The 20,227-nt window shown below is 36.7% G+C and overlaps 1 protein-coding gene and 1 long non-coding RNA gene across 3 annotated transcripts in view; one reads left to right on the top strand and one right to left on the bottom strand.

Moving 5' to 3' along the window:
* LOC145939863 (neural cell adhesion molecule 2) overlaps positions 1-11,277 on the bottom strand; it is a 221,158-nt gene extending 209,881 nt beyond the window's left edge. Inside the window, exon 1 of one of the 2 annotated variants that reach the window (XM_083044483.1) lies at positions 10,096-11,277. In XM_083044483.1, coding sequence (XP_082900609.1) covers positions 10,096-10,219 — 124 coding nt within the window. In that variant the 5' untranslated portion in view covers positions 10,220-11,277. The remainder of the gene's footprint in view (positions 1-10,095) is intronic. The other variant, XM_083044484.1, reaches the window with a different exon arrangement.
* Positions 1-20,227, top strand: part of LOC145939866 (uncharacterized) — a 103,734-nt gene that overhangs the window by 13,421 nt on the left and 70,086 nt on the right. The window lies entirely within an intron of this gene.

Below are 20,227 nucleotides of genomic sequence, written 5' to 3'. Positions count from 1 at the left end.
GCACGAGGCCTTCAAGCCTATTTTAAGAGCGTGTCGTCGCAACCGAATGCACCCGAATCGAGCCTGGAGCATCCAAAATGCATATAAAACAACGCAACGTAAAAATTGCTCTCTTCGATCAGCGCGGATATAAATTATTAAAATGTATGAAAACAAAAAAAATATCTCTCTTTTTTCTAATATACGATTTGAGCGGAAAATTCATCTCTATCTTTTTTTTTATACAATAAGAATGATAATTTTAATATTGCATCGTATGTGTGCGCGAGCGAAGTGTCGCTACGCTGCGCACTGAATTTCAACGAGCGCAATAAGAGAATAAGGCGCGGTGAATTTCGTCCCATGACACACGACGGGCTTAAACAATTTTTTACATCCATAAACTCCGGTGCGCGAGCGTACCTGGGCCCTTACCATAATAAAGATGTCGCCCGTGCTACGATGGAAAATCGATAACTTCATATAAAACTAATTTTTATGGCCACTGCGGCTGACGGTGATAACGTTTCAACTTGACAGTTTTCTCGCCGGCGCCGCCGACATGCATGCGAGGTCGATTAATCGACTTCCGCGCTTTCCATGCACGGTGCGAGTTCAGTTCGCTCCGACGACGTGATACAATCAGACGTCTTACGTTATCGGTATTTTAAAGACCGATAAAGTAAATTTCACGCGCGTTGAAAATTTCATTCCCGAGAATTGCCGAAATCATTTTCGCTGACAGAATCGATACGCGCGACTTGTAAATATTGATACATAAGTAATGGCTTTATTGATTGCATTGCACGTATAGTAACGAATCGCAATTTTCAACCTGAAAAATGACAACGTGATCAAATAGGGCACAACAATGGTTATCGGCTCGTCAACCTCGAATTGCGAATATCAATTTTCCACGTGTATGTATATGAGATTGAAAAAAATTTTCCATCTCTATCTTTGTTAATTGATCGCGAATTTTTATATTCGGCGTTGATATCAATGTTATCAGTATTTGTCTAAGTTTTACAAAGATATATGAATAGGAATTTTGCCAATTAGTTGGTTAACACATCTCGGATGTACCATATTAAATATACGATACGCAAAAAAAAAAAAAAAAAACGTTAATACTTTCACTATTTCTTCTAATTAAATTACTCGGCTCATATTTTTAATGTATCCTCCGGCGGCAGGCCGCGAATTTAATTTCATAGAACACGGTCTGCTTTGATTTTAGCGTGAGAATTAATTAAAAGCACAGTACGCTAATAATCCCTGCGAAAAACGTAAAAATCGCGCGTACGCGGAAGCTAAAGGCTCGAATACGTAACATTTCATATTAATATAATTAAATAATAACGCATATAGTATATACAATGGGTATTCACATTCTCCAAGTATACCTCAAAGGTAAATGAGTAAAATATACGACTGACATAGAACAGTCACCGTACGCGGTTAAAAACGCACATATGCACATAGAGGCACGCTTGTCCGGCTGGCGTCATTAAAATTCAAGAGAGATTAGGGCTTGATCCGGCGCAAATCCCGCGGAGAAGCCAGCGAGACTGTTCCAACAAACGAAAGTTTCTGTGAGAGTCGCGAAGCGTCGCCGACCTGGTTAGAAATGTCCACCGCCCACGAGAAACTTATCGGTCGCGGCTATAGATAGGCATAGAAAGGAATCTGCTCTAAACAGTGGTTTCTCGCAATTGAATTTTGTCCGCTTAAAACTCGCTTATTCTACTGAATTATTCGTATAATAAGCGTCTCGAATATAATTCATACACACGTACAGCTGTTTTATTATCGTTGTCTCACAAAAATTTGCTCTGATAGATATAAAAATTGTTTTATTATCTGTTAATGATTTTATTAATTAATTTTGCATTACTGTTTAACCAAGTAACAATGATTTTTATTCAATAACAGTGGTTTCTCTCAGCTATGTGAATCTAGCACCCGACTTTTTAAAAATTAATTTTTTTAAATGGAAAATGATAGCATTTCGTTTGTAGTTGTTTGTAGTAACAATAATTTCGTTTGTAGTTCTATCAATTAATAAATAAAAAAAATTTTTTAAATGATTCGCACCCGACATTGAGATATCGCAAATCCGCTTGCGCAGTCTTCTTTAGAATCGTTTGTAGTTGTTTGTAGTGATTTTCCTTTCGTTTGTAGTTGAGCGGTTCAAAAATTATAAACAATTGGTTAATGTTGCGATTAGGCTGACCAGTCTCTGGACTTGCTACTTAAGCTCGCGATACAGGATCGTAAAGATTAATAAAGAATCATTTTATATGTTTTGTTTTTTTAAATAATATTTTCAGGCGCGTCTCCGCCCAGCTTCCAATGTATTCGCGACTTTCGTCCACGTAGGTACGATTAGGCTGACCAATCTCTGGGCTTACTACTTAGGCTCGCGGTACAAGGACCGTAAAGATCAATGAAGATCACTTCCATTTTTTATATATTTCGTTTTTTTAAATAATATTTCACACGTGTCTCGTGTCTCCGCCTCGCGTCTGTTCTCAACGTATTAGGCTGACCAGTCTCTAGGCTTACTACTTAGGCTCGCGATACAAGGATCGTAAAGATCAATAAAGATCATTTTATATATATTTTGCTTTTTTAAAAATAATATTTTACACGTGTCTCCGATTCGTGGTCACTCCCAATGTATTCGCGTATTTGCAACCACGTAGTTGCGATTAGACTGATCAATCTTTGGGCTTACTACTTACGGTCGCGATGCAGGACTGTAAAAATTAATTAAGATTATTTTATATATGTATATATATATATATTTCGTTTTTAACATAATATTTTACATATGTCTCCGCCTCGCGTCCGCTCTCAACGTATTCGTATACTTCCGACTACGTAGGTGCGATTAGGCTGACCAATCTCAGGGCTTACTACTTAGGTTTGCGATACCAGGACCGTAAAGATCAATAAAAATCATTTAGCTATATGAACCTAGCACCCGACTTTTTAAAAATTAATTTTTTTAAACGGAAAATGATAGCATTTCGTTTGTAGTTGTTTGTAGTAACAATAATTTCGTTTGTAGTTTTATCAATTAATAAATAAAAAAAATTTTTTAAATGACACGCACTCGACATTGAGATATCGCAAATCCGCTTGCGCAGTCTTCTTTAGAATCGTTTGTAGTTGTTTGTAGTGATATTTCTTTCGTTTGTAGTTGAGCGGTTCAAAAATTATAAACAATTGTTTATTCGTCCAAGAGGTAAATTTGTTAATTTTGAAGATATCGCAAATCCGCTTGCGCAGTCTTCTTTAGAATCGTTTGTAATTGTTTGTAGTGATTTTGCTTTCGTTTGTAGTTGAGCGGTTCAAAAGTTATAAACAATTGTTTATTCGCCCAATAGGTAAATTTGTTAATTTTAAAGATATCGCAAATCCGCTTGCGCAGTCTTCTTTAGAATCGTTTGTAGTTGTTTGTAGTGATTTTGCTTTTGTTTGTAGTTGAGCGGTTCAAAAGTTATAAACATTTATTTATTCGTGTTAATTTTAAAGATTTTTCAAATCCGCTTGCGCAGTCTTCTTTAGAATCGTTTGTAGTTGTTTGTAGTGATTTTCCTTTTGTTTGTAGTTGAGCAGTTCAAAAGTTATAAACAATTGTCATTTTAAAGAAGACTGCGCGAGCGGATTCGCGATATCATAAAAATTGACAAATTTACCTCTTGGATTAATAAACAATTGCTTATAACTTTTGAACCGCTCAACTACAAACGAAAGAAAAATCACTACACAACTACAAACGATTCTAAAGAAGACTCCGCAAGCGGATTTTCGATATCTCAATGTCGGGTGTGAGACATTTAAAAATTTTTTTAAATTTATTAATTGATAAAACTACAAACAAAATTATTGTTACTACAAACAACTACAAACGAAATGCTATCATTTTCCGTTTTAAAAAATTAATTTTTTAAAAGTCGGGTGCTATGTTCACTAGCTGTTTCTCTCAGTTGAATTTTGTCAGCTTAAAATTTGCTTATTCTACTGAATTTTTCATATAATAAGCATCTCGAATATAATTCAAACACACGTACAGCTGTTAATCGTTGTATCACGAAAATTTGCTCTGATAGATATAAAAATTGTTTTATTATCTGTTAATGATTTTATTAATTAATTTTGCATTACCGTTAAACCAAATAACAATGATTTTTATTCAATAACAGTGGTTTCTCACAATTGAATTTTGTCCGCTTAAAATTCGCTTATTCTACTGAATTATTCGTATAATAAGCGTCTCGAATATAATTAATACACACGTACAGCTGTTTCATTATCGTTGTCTCACAAAAATTTGCTCTGATAGATATAAAAATTGTTTTATTATCTGTTAATGATTTTATTAATTAATTTTGCATTACCGTTCAACCAAGTAACAATGAATTTTTATTCAATAACAGTGGTTTCTCTCAGTTGAATTTTGTCCGCTTAAAACTCGCATGTTCTACTGAATTATTCGTATAATAAGCGTCGAATATAATTTGTACACACGTACAGCTGTTTCATTATCGTTGTTTCACAAAAATTTATTCTGATATAAAAATTGTTTTATTATCTGTTAATGATTTTATTAATTAATTTTGCATTACTGTTCAATCAAGTAACAATGATTTTTATTCAAAGACTGGTTTCTCGCAGTTGAATTTTGTCCGCTTAAAATTCGCTTATTCTACTGAATTTTGCATTACCGTTCAACCAAGTAACAATGATTTTTATTCAATAACAGTGGTTTCTCGCAGTTGAATTTTGTCCGCTTAAAATTCGCTTATTCTACTGAATTTTTCATATAATAAGCGTCTCGAATATAATTCATGCACATGTACAGCTGTTTCATTATCATTGTCTTGCAAAAATTTGCTCTGTTATTTGAAAAAATTGTTTTATATTATCTGTCAATGATTTTGTTAATTAATTTTGCTTTACCATCTAACAATGATCTCTATTCAATAACAATAATTTCTTGCAATTTAATTATGCTTAAAACTCGCTTATTCTACTGAATTTTTCGTATAATAAGCGGTCTCGAATAAAATTCATACACATACATGTTTCATTATCATTGTCTCCCAAAAATTTGCTCTGATATCTGAAAAAAATTGTTCTATATATTATCTGTCAAAAATTTTTGTTAATTAATTTTGCTTTATCGTCCAACCAAGCAACAATGATTTCTATTCAATAACTGTGATTCAGTACATCTGTCTTTAATTAGTCTTGTCATGCTCAGTGATTGGTCTTGCTGATATGTATAACGTACGCGTAAACATGCATCTAAGCATACGGCGCATAGTTAATATCTCGCAGCATCGAGACGAACAATAAATTTGGCCGGGTTTATTTACCGCCGGTGGTGATTAATACCAGAGTGGATCGAAATTCGCTGAAATGGCAACAGAATATACCCCCTCCCCTTCCCCTCTCCCTTGCTCTCTCGACTCATACTTTGTCATAAGTCAAAAAGTTACGACAAGCTCGTGCTACACGTTTATCATCGCTAACAGTTCTCGCAACTCATCATACGGACGGATTATGTCACGGCGTCATGCCGGAAGTTACAGTGTTTCCCGGTAACGGTAGCGGCAGAATAGCAAGCGGCAGTTCATCCTTTCGACAAACAGATTTCCATCGAGTGGCTACCATGCGTCCCGCCGAATTTTAAACCGAGCTTAACCTATCGCCGTGTCGGGCCAAACGTGTAAGGTCGATCCCTTAGTTTAACGTCGCGCTGAAAGAATGCTTTCTAAAACACTTTGGGGCGAATCCCGTACGTGCCCGAGAAAAACACAGCCAGCTTGATGATCGATAGTGCGCTCGCGCGCGTGCTGGAACGTTCCCATTCTTACGCTCTAATTCTACGCTAAGATGCCTACACGCCACGTTGTACATTTTTGTTCCCCAGCGCGCGTTCCCCATTTCATTACGTATTTTCTTCAGAGTCAGACGTGCCGTGCGAAGCTGCCTTTTTTCGCACGACTAACTGCCCTAATTTATTTCCGCGATATATTAGGTACACGTGTTGGATATCTTTGTTTAAAAGCGTAAAACCTAAAGTAAAGCGATGTAGATTGACGACGCAGCTTGGACGAAACTGATGGTAGAGTTGAAACGTCGTTTTTTGTCATGTACGCGCCGAATTGTGTTCTGTGTGCAGCATTCGTACGAAATTTTCGATTCCGTTTTTAGATAGCAATTCTGTTCCGTATATTGCTTTTTTGCGCAACACGTTGAGCGAGATGAACATTCTGCTTTTTTCGCAATCATTCAATACAATTATCAATGTCGTTGTCTCTTTACGCGATACGAGAATTTTTTTTGTGTACAAGCGATAACAAAATAAACGTATAATTTCTTCAAATTGGAGTGATTGCCTGTCAATCACGTTCGAGCCTAAAAAAAATTCCGATTTACACATTTACGTGATTGAACAAGCCTTTATTTTACGGCGCAGATTGTACAAATAAAACTTCGCACCAATGTATATAAAAAACTTCGGACACGTGAGAAAGAAATTTTTCGCAAATACAGCCTTTTCTTTTCTTAGTACGTAAGACTAGTTCCAATAGATTACACGAGATTGAGATCGCACCGAGAAAATACTGGGACGCGTTTTTTTATACGTACGATTGGGCGCCATCGACTAAGCGGTCAGCCGTTAATCGAGCACATGTCGCGCTCCGCGTAAGGCGGTCCTCGGAGTGAATAAAAATCATTGTTATTTGGTTGAACGGTAATGCAAAATTAATTAATAAAATCATTAACAGATAATAAAATAATTTTTATATTTATCAGAGCAAATTTTCGTGATACAACAATAATAAAACAGCTGTACGTGTATATGAATTATATTCGAGACGCTTATTATATCAAAAATTCAGTAGAATAAGCGAGTTTTAAGCCAACAAAATTCAATTGCGAGAAACCACTGTTATTGAATAAAAATCATTGTTATTTGGTTGAACGGTAATGCAAAATTAATTAATAAAATTATTAACAGATAATAAAACAATTTTTATATCTATCAGAGGTGATACAACGATAATGAAACAGCTGTACGTGTATATGAATTATATTTGAGACGCTTATTATATCAAAAATTCAGTAGAATAAGCGAGTTTTAAGCGAACAAAATTCAATTGCGAGAAACCACTGTTATTGAATAAAAATCATTGTTATTTGGTTGAACGGTAATGCAAAATTAATTAATAAAATTATTAACAGATAATAAAACAATTTTTATATCTATCAGAGGTGATACAACGATAATGAAACAGCTGTACGTGTATATGAATTATATTCGAGACTCTTATTATATCAAAAATTCAGTAGAATAAGCGAGATTTAAGCGGACAAAATTCAACTGCGAGAAACCACTGTTATTGAATAAAAATCATTGTTTTTTGGTTAAACAGTAATGCAAAATTAATTAATAAAATTATTAACACAGATAATAAAATAATTTTTGTATTTATCAGAGCAAATTTTCGTGAGACAACGATAATGTAACAGTTGTACGTGTGTGAATTATACTCGAGACGCTTATTACGAAAAATTCAGTAGAACAAACGAGTTTTAAGCGGACAAAATTCGACTGCGAGGAATTCCCGTAGGAGATTTTAGAGTCTCGGAAAACTCTCGTCGCGAACGTGGAATCGGTTAAAACAATAGAACGTATTTTTTTTCAATTAAACTCTTCGCGGTAATTATATAACTCGTATTGTAAACGGTACAAAATGGTACACCCGAAATCGTGACGTGCCATGCACTCGGGTGGATGATTCGGAACTTTCGGAGCAAATGTATTCTTCTCGCGCGCCGATGCGATGGAGAGAATCGCATCGATATTAAATCTCGATTACAAACAATGGAAACGAGATTTCCTCGACTCTTTGGAATTCCGCGCTTTGCTATAGCCGTTTGTCTATAGCCTTGTCGACACTGCTTGCTAAAACGGAACATCTCGTGCGCCGAATATCGCCGTTCGCCAACGCGTTCCTTTGTAAGCGGCAATGCACGCTTATACATATATTCTGTAGGAGGAATCAACTGAATACCAACTAAGAGTAGCCAATCGTTCGCTCGGTCATCCCCGCATACCGGGGTTTCTAACGTTTCATCCGGAAACCGACTACGATCTTCCTCTATTCGCCTCCGTTAAGTGACCGGTATTCCGTAGTAAAATAGGAAGCTCGTCTTTGACGCAATCTAAGTGCGCGTGCAAATGCCACACATTCAACTTCAAACGGCAATTTATAGTCGGTCTAGTTATTTATGAATTTTCATTTATGATGAACCTTGCCTTCTAATTTTTTCTAATTAACAGAATACATATGTGAAAGGATACGTTATCGACGCATAATCTGATACTCTAATTGATAAGAATTTTTCTAGTTTTGTGATAAAAATGTAGTTATCTGAAAATTTCGATAATTATCTATTTAATCAATATTCAAATTTGCAATTTTGATAGAAAATATTTCTAAAAAACTATCGCTATTTTATATATTGTGCTATTTAATTTACAATATACATCTATTAATTCCAGCTAGACTGAAATAAAGTGTTTCAAAAGAAGATGTTACATATAAGTATCTTAATTAATTTCCAACATTCTCTCCAAGTCGCTAGTTGAAATTATACAGTAGAGAAAATTTGAATAGTAAAGCCGTTAAGATTATCACGACAATCTAGTGAGAGTCTTTCAAGCATCCCTCGACCACACTTAGATGTCATTAACACCTTCGTCGCTTACTACGAAGCGCGCTAATATCTTTCATTCCAGTGAAACACTCCGTCGACGGGAAATTATCAACTTTCTCTCGCGCAGTCACTGCGATAACGCGGAGAAACTTTTCCGGTTTGTTGCGATAATTATTCGATCAATCTCGCGTCGCGTGTCGCAGCAGGTATCGCAGAGGTGATTCCCAGAAATAGCGTTGCGAGAAATGAGATCTCTTCCCTCGTTTGGGATTAAGATAGGAAGGGGGGAGATTTTACCTCCCTCCTGAGTATCTTCATCTGCGGGACAATAGAATTGCACGATAAGGAACGAAGTTTGATTCGACACAGTTTCGCGCTCCCGTTCGTCAAACTTGCCTCGTCTCGTCGCATTCCGGAATTGTTACGCGGCCTTTGTTACCCGAATCTCCCGCGACTCGCCGCGTGTTCGACAAATTCTTTTCTCTCCCTCCCCCCTCTCTCTCTTCTTTCTTTCTTTTTCTATACATTTGTCAAATCGTTTGCCATCTTACGTAACGATGAGCCGACGTGTCGCTTTGAAGAAACTACGACAGAGTGCAAACGACAGAGACAACATGGTATATCGCGCGATCGTATTTGCGGATGACCAACGGGGTGGCGAAGTAAGTGGTGATGATTAACGAACCGCAGTGTCACCGATATACAAACACGGCGGACCATTGACGGCACGGTTGGCTACGAAAGCGGCTATCGTCAAAGGGAAGAGCGCCTTTGATCCGTCGGTGTTAAAATATTCCTAAGCGCGTCCCGGTTTGACTGTGGACCGACTGCGAAGCCGTTCGGCGCAAATATCGTTTATATATGCGATAATTCATGCGATAATAGACGAGATGAGTTAGTCGATGAAATGCGCTATGTATGCTTTTCATTGTGCTCCGACTTCGAAAGCTTATGCTTCATCGTGGAATTAAATATTTCAACTTTCAATGAAGTTTAAATTCATGTGTGCCCGAGAAAATGTATTCGTTCGATATTGATGTGTGTAAAGAACGTTTCACGATATTTTTCCTTTAACCGAAATCAGAATAAGTTTAATGACTGTTCACTCGATACAATTATAAATTATTAATTAGTAATTAGGCACGAATCAAATTTTTATGAAACCCATCTCGTAAGAAGACAGAGAATTTTTAAGTCGCCTACTTAACGCTTCGCAAAACTTTTGCCTAACTCGTTTACGTTTGTTAAGTAAGTATCTAGAAAGTTGATGAACGGTCGGAGGGAAAAGCGAGAATCAGGTCGATCCGCGACTCCGCGCTCGAGTTCCCGCAAATACGATAAAACACAACAACAAATTTAACAGCCACTTACTGTCCTTCACGCAGAATGCGCCGATAATCCAGAGCGGAAAGAGTGGTACGACGAGCACGTTCAAGTGTCTCGCGTTCACGTTGTACCGTAGACTCCTCCCGTCGTGCGGCCTAAAGTAAATCATGATCGTTCCACGTGACGCGGCACGATCATAGCAACTCCGATCACCAAGATACGTCGTCGGTGTACATCCACCCGCACTGTTCCGAAAACGATACACTGATCCAACGGATCCCTATTCACTCTTCAGAGATGTCTAGTCAAGTCCGGAACCCGGACGTCGATTATCTCGCACGCGATATCCGCGCATCCTCCTCGTCCGCGACGAATTTTCGGGAGAAGACGAAGGAGAGATCAACCGGGAAGTTGTTCGGACGGATCGCGCGCGAGCACTGATCGGATTCGGCGAATCTGCGACGCGCGAGAGACACACGGCGCCGGAGGAGGCTGCGCTGGACCACTAGATTATTTTTCGGAAGCTCTCGAGACTCCGGTTCTGGAAATCCTTGATCGGCAAGCGGATCGATCGTACGTATGACAAATCGCGTAACAGTTTTCCGCGTCGCGGGATTACATCGTCCATCTGTTCGCAATATATTCAAAGATCTACGCACGTTATCACTTCTCTATTTTCTTTCTCTCTAACACGTTTTTAATCTCTTTCCTTCTTCTATTCACCCATATTTTGTTCAGCTCTTACCTCCGATTTTTTTCCCTCCGCACCGATTTTCTCTCGTTTGTTCTATTTTTTCACGCTATCCAAGTTTCTTTTCGCACTGTCGATTCTTTTTTTTTCTCTTCACCTTCTTAGAAGATCTTTAGGGCAACTCTCACCTTCTTATAACAACTTCTTATAACAACTTTTCTCTCGTGTTTTTTTTTTAATTTACCCGATGTTCACTCGCGTCCTCGTTGACACGTTCGATCGGCACGTTCGAGCGGCTTCAAGCACGACGACGTGATGCGCACCACTCACAGCGTCAGCGTGATTTCGCACTCCCTCCACGACTGTATCGGGGGCCGAACCGTGTGCGGCCGCCGCTCACCTGCTGCGGCCTCCGCTGGTGCCGCCACCGATGCGAGCCAGCCGACGTCGACGTCGTGGGGTCGTTGCCGCCGCCGTCGTCGTCGTCGTCGTCGTCGCCGCCGATACCACCACCGTCGTCGCCGTTCCTGCCGTCGCCACCACCGTCGCCGCCGCTGCCACCGACACCGTCGATCGAAAAGAGGTCGGTGTTGTACGCGCCCGCGCACACGCTTTACCTCGCATGCGTATTGAACGCGGACTCCGGTGTCTCTGGACCTCTTTCTGCCTCCACTCGACGGCACGCGCCGCTTCCTCCTCGTCGCGTCGTTGCTGCTACCGCTGCTTGCGCTCGTCACCGAGTCTGTTCCTTCCATCTCCTCTCTGTTTCGTTTCCATCTTTCCGTCTCGATCGATGCAATTAATCTTCTATGTGAAACATTATTATTTTCTTTGATGATTTCAAGTTCTCCAATATTATAATATATCATATGCCAATGCTATTTTTTTTATCTTGTATCTTCAACAACAATTCATTACTCTATTGTAATATTTTTTTTAGATTCTTATTTTATTTTTTTATTATTGTAAATCGTGCTTTGCTTGCTTCTCTCTCAGAGAATTATATAGCGATTTCTTCCTCTTTTTACATATTTTCCTGCGAATCGAAATCAAAGTATAAACTTGTTGAGAAGTGATACGGTAGAGTAGAATGCAAACGAAAGGGTGAAGCTTATGTTGATTTGAAATGTGGGTAATTTGCATCGTCGTTTGGAGCGCTCGACAGTTCATTATAAACAGAATTGGATGTGACTGTAGTTTTTTTTTTCGTTGCATCCAAACTCTTGCACTCCGTCAGCTGTACTTTATGCGTTGTTCTCTGACAGCGCATAAAAAATAGGATCTTTCCCTTATTTTTTCACAATCTTAAAAGCAAAGAGAAAAAGAGAGAGAGAGCATTTCCAATTAGAGATCCAGAGATAAAATGATAGATTATGAAATCTAATTATGTACACTTCTAATGATATACGTGACATATACCTACGATACATGTAAAATATTTCATTTGCAAAGTGCAACAAGTGAATTCAGCTTTCTGCAGCTTACGAGTCTCCATGCCGGCTTATATAATATTTTTATTTTTTTTTTTTTTTCTTCGTTACACATAGTAATCTTTGCCTTCGTTTTCCATTTGCATCCTCATCCTTTCGCGTTTCGCTCTATAATAGGTGCTCGATACGAAAGTCGATCTGATAGAGAAAGTTTTCAAAGGAAAGAAACTCGTGTGTATCGAGAATGTTCGAATAGAGATGAAAGAGACCGAGACTTTCGTTAATTTTATATCTCTTATCGAGACTTGCGAATTATCGGATGTTCGCTAGCATTGCACACTAATCCTTTTCATTACTACTCTTTTCAAATACACCATTAAACTTTCAACGTTATTTCAGTCGCAGATTAATATATGTATATAGAGAGAATGTCTTTAATATATCATATATAATAATATATCGCTTATTGAGATGATTTTGGTCTTTTATATTGTCTAAAATGTTTAGAAAAATACGATTTATGAATACGCATTTTGAACATATTTATGAGACATTTTTCAGTTTATTACTACATGTATATTTCTTTCTTTTGAAAAAGATTTATAATATACTTATAAAATATTTTAGAATTTTTGTGAAAAAGAACTTTTTTTATAATAAATATAAATATAGGAAATGACAAAAAGAATAATTCTTTTGGCGAATATAAACATAGTAAAAAAAAAGATAGTTAAAAATGCCGCATTGAGGAGAAATGAGATATATAACTGTTTTTCTTCTCCGGCATCTTTTTTTATCATTCTTCGTGCGTTTTCCTCTTTACTCATTAATTCTTGCTCTCTCTCTCTCTTTCTTTCTTTTAAGATGACTCTTCTGCAATGTCGCCCGGAATTCCTGCGTGCGGCAAGAAATTCTCGAAAAAAAAGATACCATGGCTATGCAAAGACTGGAATTTGTTACCGTCAAGGAATGTGCATATTTTCATTATGTTACATTGTTTGAGCTTAAAAATCGAATCAGTTTTATGAATAAAAAAATATTACTTTAAATAGAAAATCACAAATTATGTGAAAAATAAAACACACGAGTGCGATAATAACTATTAAATTGTTTAATAACCGAGCATTAATAACCTGTCAAAATTGACACGATACGAATATATATTATAAAAATATCGTCTACGCGAAATACATTTTATTTAGGTAGGAAAAATTATTATTGTGTACACCTTGTGTGATGCACGAAATAAAACCTAAATTACGTAGATTATATTTTGGAGGTATATAAGAATTACGTGCAGCAAAAAAATATATGATTCGATTACAACGATATTACAAGGGCCGACTCGTAAAAATGCCATTGTGACTCGCTTTCTTTCCACCGCTAAAAGTGCTGCGCCAAGAAATGATGCCCCATCGAATTCTTGGCAGCGCTCTATATCTACCGGAAGGAGACGATGAGGACCGTCGAGGTTGAAGAACGAAATTGAACTTCCTATGTGCGAGAAAGTACGCAGAACGAGCATGGCACTTTGTCACGATGTGTTTCGCATTCATTTACGGATATGCTTTTATCGCATACCGAATATTCAACTACTGTCTGAATTTTGCCCTGAAAGTGGTATTTTTTCTTTCTTTTTATTGTCTGTTATTTAGTTGCGTTGATTGAGTAATTTGAATGATTTGTTCAAAAATATATGATAAATAAATCTTAATAATCAAATAGAACATTTTTAGAAATTTTATACATTTTTATATTGTATGTGTCGCAACATTTTTCATTTTAATTAAAAGTATAAATGACAGTTTTATTATGGAACTAGATCGCGAGACGAAAATCTTAAGGGTAATTGTAGGTACAGTATTCCTGACGCATTTCCTGTTTGCGAACAGACTTCGTAGACTACAACAGTTATTTGAATTCCGTAGATGGGTACGAATATTCGGTATGCGGGCAAAACGTCTTAGATTCAATTTTTCGCAAATGGATTCCTCGTGGTGGAGTGTAGAGAGAATCTTTCTATATAATATGGCATGAAAATTTGATGCGAAAGAAATTGGATTTAAGCTGTAGTGCTGCGCCAAACACATCTCGTGTATACGATATATTGCCCAAGGGAAAGCGCAATGTGTTTGCTACTCCGATAGTAAACGATATTAACAAACGATGGAACTCAGTCCAATTTTTTACGTTTCGATGATTTGTGAATTACAGTCAAGTCGTGCGAATCGATTTGTGTGCGGTACAGAGAAAAAGAGAGAGGGCTGGGGGGGGGGGGAGATAGAGACCGAGAGAAAGGCATTTCTGTATATGCTATAAATGATAGAGAACAGAGATAGAGAAAAATTTTTTTACCAATTTTTTTCCCGAAACTACAACAATTCTCAATATGTGTTGCTAATGGATTAGTGAAGGCTTGGGTCGTGCGCGGATCCAAGTACGTTTCAATTTGCGAAACTCTACAGTTAATGGACTCGCGCCATATCGAGCTATTAAATTCCGACACACGGACGCGAAAACGATATACAGTAACGAGAGAGAAAGAGAAAGAGGGAGAGAGAGAGAGAGAGAGAGAAAGCGAGATTTTGTTTACTACACAGATTAGCGTAGGATTAGTAACTGGACTTTATTCTCTCGCGTTCGGTGCATATAATGCACCGAGCGTAGCGCTGCACGCGCATTATCATCGCTTCGTGTCGTTCACGCACACTTATGTCATCGACGCACTCATCCGATGACATTATTATCGAAAAGCGTTTTACCACGGAGAAGCACGTTTGCTCGCTTTTCGCGGATAAATGTTACGTGTAGCAGCTACCTGTGAGACCAAGGGAAAGCGCAACACGGGAGAGCTCTCCATTCTGCCGTTAAGCGATAATAATAGGCGTTGCACATGCATCCATAGAGAGACAGAGAAAGAAAGAGCGGGAGAGAGAGATATATACGTATATAGCGAACTCGCGCGAGAGATACATACGCCGGCGAGATGCCCAGGAGGAAACAATGCGTCCCGCTGTGCACGTCAATGAGAACCGCAGAATCTCGTTAGCGCTCTAAATTCTCCTTTTTTGAAGCCACGCTGCATTTCCAGGTTCAAGAAACACATGATATATTTAGCATACGGCTCTTGCACCGGGTGACTATAATATCGCCCATAATGTCTTCACCATTCAAATATATTACGTCGCGTAGGTATAGAGAGAAAATGTGTCTCTTGATATATATTAAGAGTCTCTTCGCTACAATACGCCGTAGAAAATGCAAATCGTTGAATTTTTTTTCGATATAAAAATAAAAATGTCACATTAATCTCGTTATATCGATTACAAAAAAGAAAGAAACACATACTTCTTTGCTTTTATGGCGCGCTTTTGATTGAATAATATCACGACTATTCGCGCTTCGGTGCCAATTGGCAAATATCAGATCAAAATTTGAACGCGTGGGAAACGTGACGGTCGCCGTCGACGAAAATACGACTTAATGCTCCTTAGTAATTTAGTAATGAACCGATACGTCATGAATGGAAGATAGATCGCGCGCGTAAGGGTGGTATAGGATAATGGAGAGAGGTCGGTCTCTCCGAATAAAATTACAGCAAATATTGTACCAAGAGAACTATGCCCGTATGAGAGCGATTGGATAATCGATTTCGACGTTAACGCCGGAATCTTTCAGTGCAGGTGAAATTAACATACTCTACGTTATACGCGTAACGAACGAGCACACGAGCCGTGTCGAGATTCCTGGAGAAATTTTTTTCTGCCCGGAGACGCGTATCCTCTAATTCCGCCTTTGTTTAATCCGGCAATCATCATACATCACCCGTTACGGAATTACGCTGCACCGCCAACATTACATTTATATTGCTCTTCCGTCTTTCAGTCGCGTCGTTTCTTTTCATATTTTGAAGACGCGTCTATTTCGCCCTACGGCGGTTTTATAGAGTGCGCAGATATTAAATTATGTTAAACGAAGCTAACAGATCCGACGAAGAGAAAATTCTATGCGTGCTTTATTTTCTAGAAGAAAGTTTCTCTCTTATTTCTCTCTCTCTCTCTCTCTTTGCATACATTATAAAGACTCAATCAATTGTTTGAGCTCTAGCACGATCACTCATTATCTCCGATCATTGTCACTTGTGATTAAAAGAATCATTTACCATATATAATAATCAAACGATCACAATTGCTTTTCGCTGTTCCTCTTGCAATAATTTTGATATTGAAAAATTATGCTTTCATAATTTTGTCTACCTATAGCTTTGGCTGCTACTCTTGTACATCCTCCTCGCAGAAGTTAATGAGCGCGTTTCTAATAATTCTATATAGCGATTCTATGTAATTCGATTACGCTCATTGCGCTATTTTTTTTTATTAGAGTTTTTAATTTTCTGCAATGCGGCGAGAATGTCTTCATTGAAGACCATAATTTCTCACGAACAAATACACCCATGGGTGCACTTCGTTCTCGCGTTCGGACGCGTGCTATTTCGCGTTACGCTTGAACGGCAACGTCAATCCGGACTGTCGAGCCAAGGGAATGAAACGGTAACTAGCCGGTATTCACCCTTCCCGGAAACAAGCCAGAGTAGACACACGCTACGACCAGTGTTCATTCATCCGTACTTGTTCGCTCCACGTGCAAGTTTTATTAAATCCGCGCTTGCATAGTATCGGCTGATAATATTGAATAATAATGTTGAGAAAATTATACATACAAATGTTCAGATTACAGAATATTCGAAAATATTAAAAAGTATGATAAAACGCTGCCACACTGCTCGTTGAGTTGAATTTTATCAAAATAATTTCTACAAAATAATTTCTACAAAATAAATGGAGCAGCTAAATATGACCGAATATGGTATAAAATATTTCGAATAAAGTATGAAATTTTAATGCAATGAGTGTGCAACGAATTATGAAAAGAAGCGATATAACTATGAGCAAAAGAATGAAATCAAAGTTTCTTAAAGTGAAACATATATTTTTATTTAATAATTCTCCCGGATCATATCGGGAGATAAAATTGATAGCACTTTCGAAATATCGTTACATTATGATCGAGAAAGTCAATCGAATTTACGCGATAAGAACGAAAATTTTTGTGTAGGAACTTTATTATTGAATGCAATGTAACAGTCGTTTGGGCACTAAGCCAATCACATTTCATTAATGAAATGGAATTCAGTTTAAGCGAATGTGTGATCTCAATTCACTGATTGTCAGACCATCGACGTGCGAAGCTTCGCAAAACAGAAAAGCGCAATTGTAAGTGCACTTATTGGCGTAATTCCATTTCGCACCTTTGCTAACATTACACGAAATTCACTCATATAAACTAGAAAACATTTTAAATATACTTGATCGTTGCTCATTACTTTAAATAATTAATTAATTCGAGATTTTGCAATCTCGATGCTTCCTTTATTTATTGACGATACGCCATCGTATTTTTTCATTTTCAATTGATTTATTTTTTTTCAAATATCATTTTTCTTATAATCATGATTACTACAATTTAGTACTTACAATAACGATGTTGTCCAACAAAAACGTTAATAACGTCGAGCTAATATCTCCCGGTCGAGCGATTTTCCTCATTAGTGGCTGAAGGGATCGACTCGTCCTTTTTGCCCTATCTTACGAAGAAACCTCTTCTATTTTATGAGGATGAAATATAATTTTGTCATCTGCCTTTGAAAAGACGATTTTTCGCTGTATTGTAATAAAGTAATGTCATCAACGTGACTCTTGAAAATAACTATTACGAGATAAATATGTGAACGTTGTGATTTGTTGGAAACATCGATTTACTAAAATATTACAATATTTGACGGGGAAAGAGACAAGTTTATTTTAAAATATATCCTTTGAAAATATTTGATTTTAGCGATATAACAGATATAGATGTTTCTGAGATTTCTACGAATACAATGTAGATAAATGATAATAGAACTTGGCGCGTAATGATGTCTGACAAGATATAGTCGATGCTATCAATATGTATACAAGATAAAGAGTTTTGCATCTTTTATTCCGGCATAAAACAACCGTCTACCTCCTTCAATGTCACCTTTTAAAGAATACAACGCATTTCAACAAAAGGCAGCCTGTATTCAAGAGGCACGACACAGGCAAACAAGAAAAGAAAGAGGATAAGAAGTCGTAATGAGCGGTTTATAGGAAATCTCGTAAAAATATCTCAGACATAGCAACGTCGTGAGATGCTTCTTTAATAGGATCTACAATTCTTACATTAACGAATGCTGTGACAGGTACTGAAAGTGCACTATCCTCTAAAGTTGCATACTCGAAAGATTATAATCGAAAGATTACAATACTTTTTATTTCTAGTCATAAAACCAGGTAAAAGAGAGAGAGAGAGAGAGAGAGAGAGAGGGAAAGAGAGAAAAACTCTTTCTATTGTGTCGACTGCTTATTATAGCTGGCAAATAAGTGCATTTTATTTATGCTCGTTTACGATTTAAATTAATATGCGCTTTATTCAAATTGTAAAAAATACACGCCAATATTCATTCAAATATTAATCATGAAATTTTCTTCGCGTAATCTTTCAATTTAAAATTATATGCAAAAATTTAGAAAAAATTAGATGTAGAAGATTAATAGTGTATAGAAAATTAATTAACTCGAAAGGTTTTGATTATATCTTGCGAATATCTGAAAAACTATACGATATAAATACATAATTACAAACGTTTAGAGAATGAACAAATTTTGTCAGTGCAAAGCCAGAATTTGTATTTATCCACATTTGTCCGCGTAAAATCCGTATTTGCATTTCCGTAATTGTTGCTACAACGTAATCTCATCTTAAAATCTCGCCTCGTACCAAAAGGTGAGACATTCACAATGAATGATGTGAGATTTGAAAGAGACAACAAATTTTTCATACCACAAGTGCGAAAATGCTATAAATTTTTCATATTTTTATTGCGCCGCATACGTCTTTAAGAAATTTCATATTGATCTTAATATCTAATTATTAAATTTTATACATCTCGTTTATATTGCTTGTATTAAAATTATTTTTTATAATATATATAAGAAATATATTTTAAAATTAAGAGGCATAATTAAAGCTAAATTCTCTCTAATCAGGTATTCTAAAACAATCTATATAAGAAAAGTTTTCTCAGCGATAAAACATTCCCGAAATATGTTTTAGATCTCACATAATTTTAATATAACTTTGCTTTAACTATTGTAAAATCAAGTTATCAATCAACGCATGAATGAATGAGCTAGGAAAAATTAGGATGAGATCAGTATATTATAAATTATTTTATATATCTATTTACAAATAAACTATATATTATATCATTCTTTTAATCATTTACACAATTAGAATCGCTTGTCAGAGCAGAGCGTATTTTCATTGAGCATTGTCCAGCAATATTCAATGAGATTCCTATTCCGTCAGCACCGGAAGTATGATCTTCGATGACAATAATAAGCGTGAAATCGAGATATCACACGAAGACAACCTATCATTAATCTGAAATGATGACAAGTTATATTTAGATTGGCAAAAAATTTAAAGTATCGGTCGAAATAAAATTTACCTCTCAGTATCAGTAAAGACATAATTATTTTCCATAAAAATCACAACGAAATAATATTTTATTATAATTTTTATTTTTGTGGTTTCGCCTTTTACTTGAAATAATAAATGATCATGGAGAATATGCGTTTCAATAAAGACCTATCATCGCGATATAATTACATTTATCGAAAATTAATTAATTGTTGATCGTCGTGATTATAATTTTCGAATAATTCGAATTTTCTCGATTGTGTGCAATCACGTTTAGAAAAGCAATTTAACAATTTACGGAGCGTCTCGCATCACTACTTTACTGCTTGAATATTGCTGCGCGAATGATAACAAGACCGCGACACTCGAGTAATGAAGTAGTGATGGGAAATGCTTCATATATTGTTGAATTCCTTTCCTAAACACAGTAACACGTCATATGACATCAAGGACAAATACTGTGTCATTGTTAATTCACTACCGAAATATTTTA

Source organism: Prenolepis imparis, unplaced genomic scaffold (genome assembly GCF_030444845.1).
Source record: "Prenolepis imparis isolate NDT839.2.m4 unplaced genomic scaffold, iyPreImpa1.0 SCAF_8, whole genome shotgun sequence".
Classification (NCBI taxonomy): domain Eukaryota; kingdom Metazoa; phylum Arthropoda; class Insecta; order Hymenoptera; family Formicidae; genus Prenolepis; species Prenolepis imparis.
This window is presented reverse-complemented; position numbering and strand designations above follow the sequence as displayed.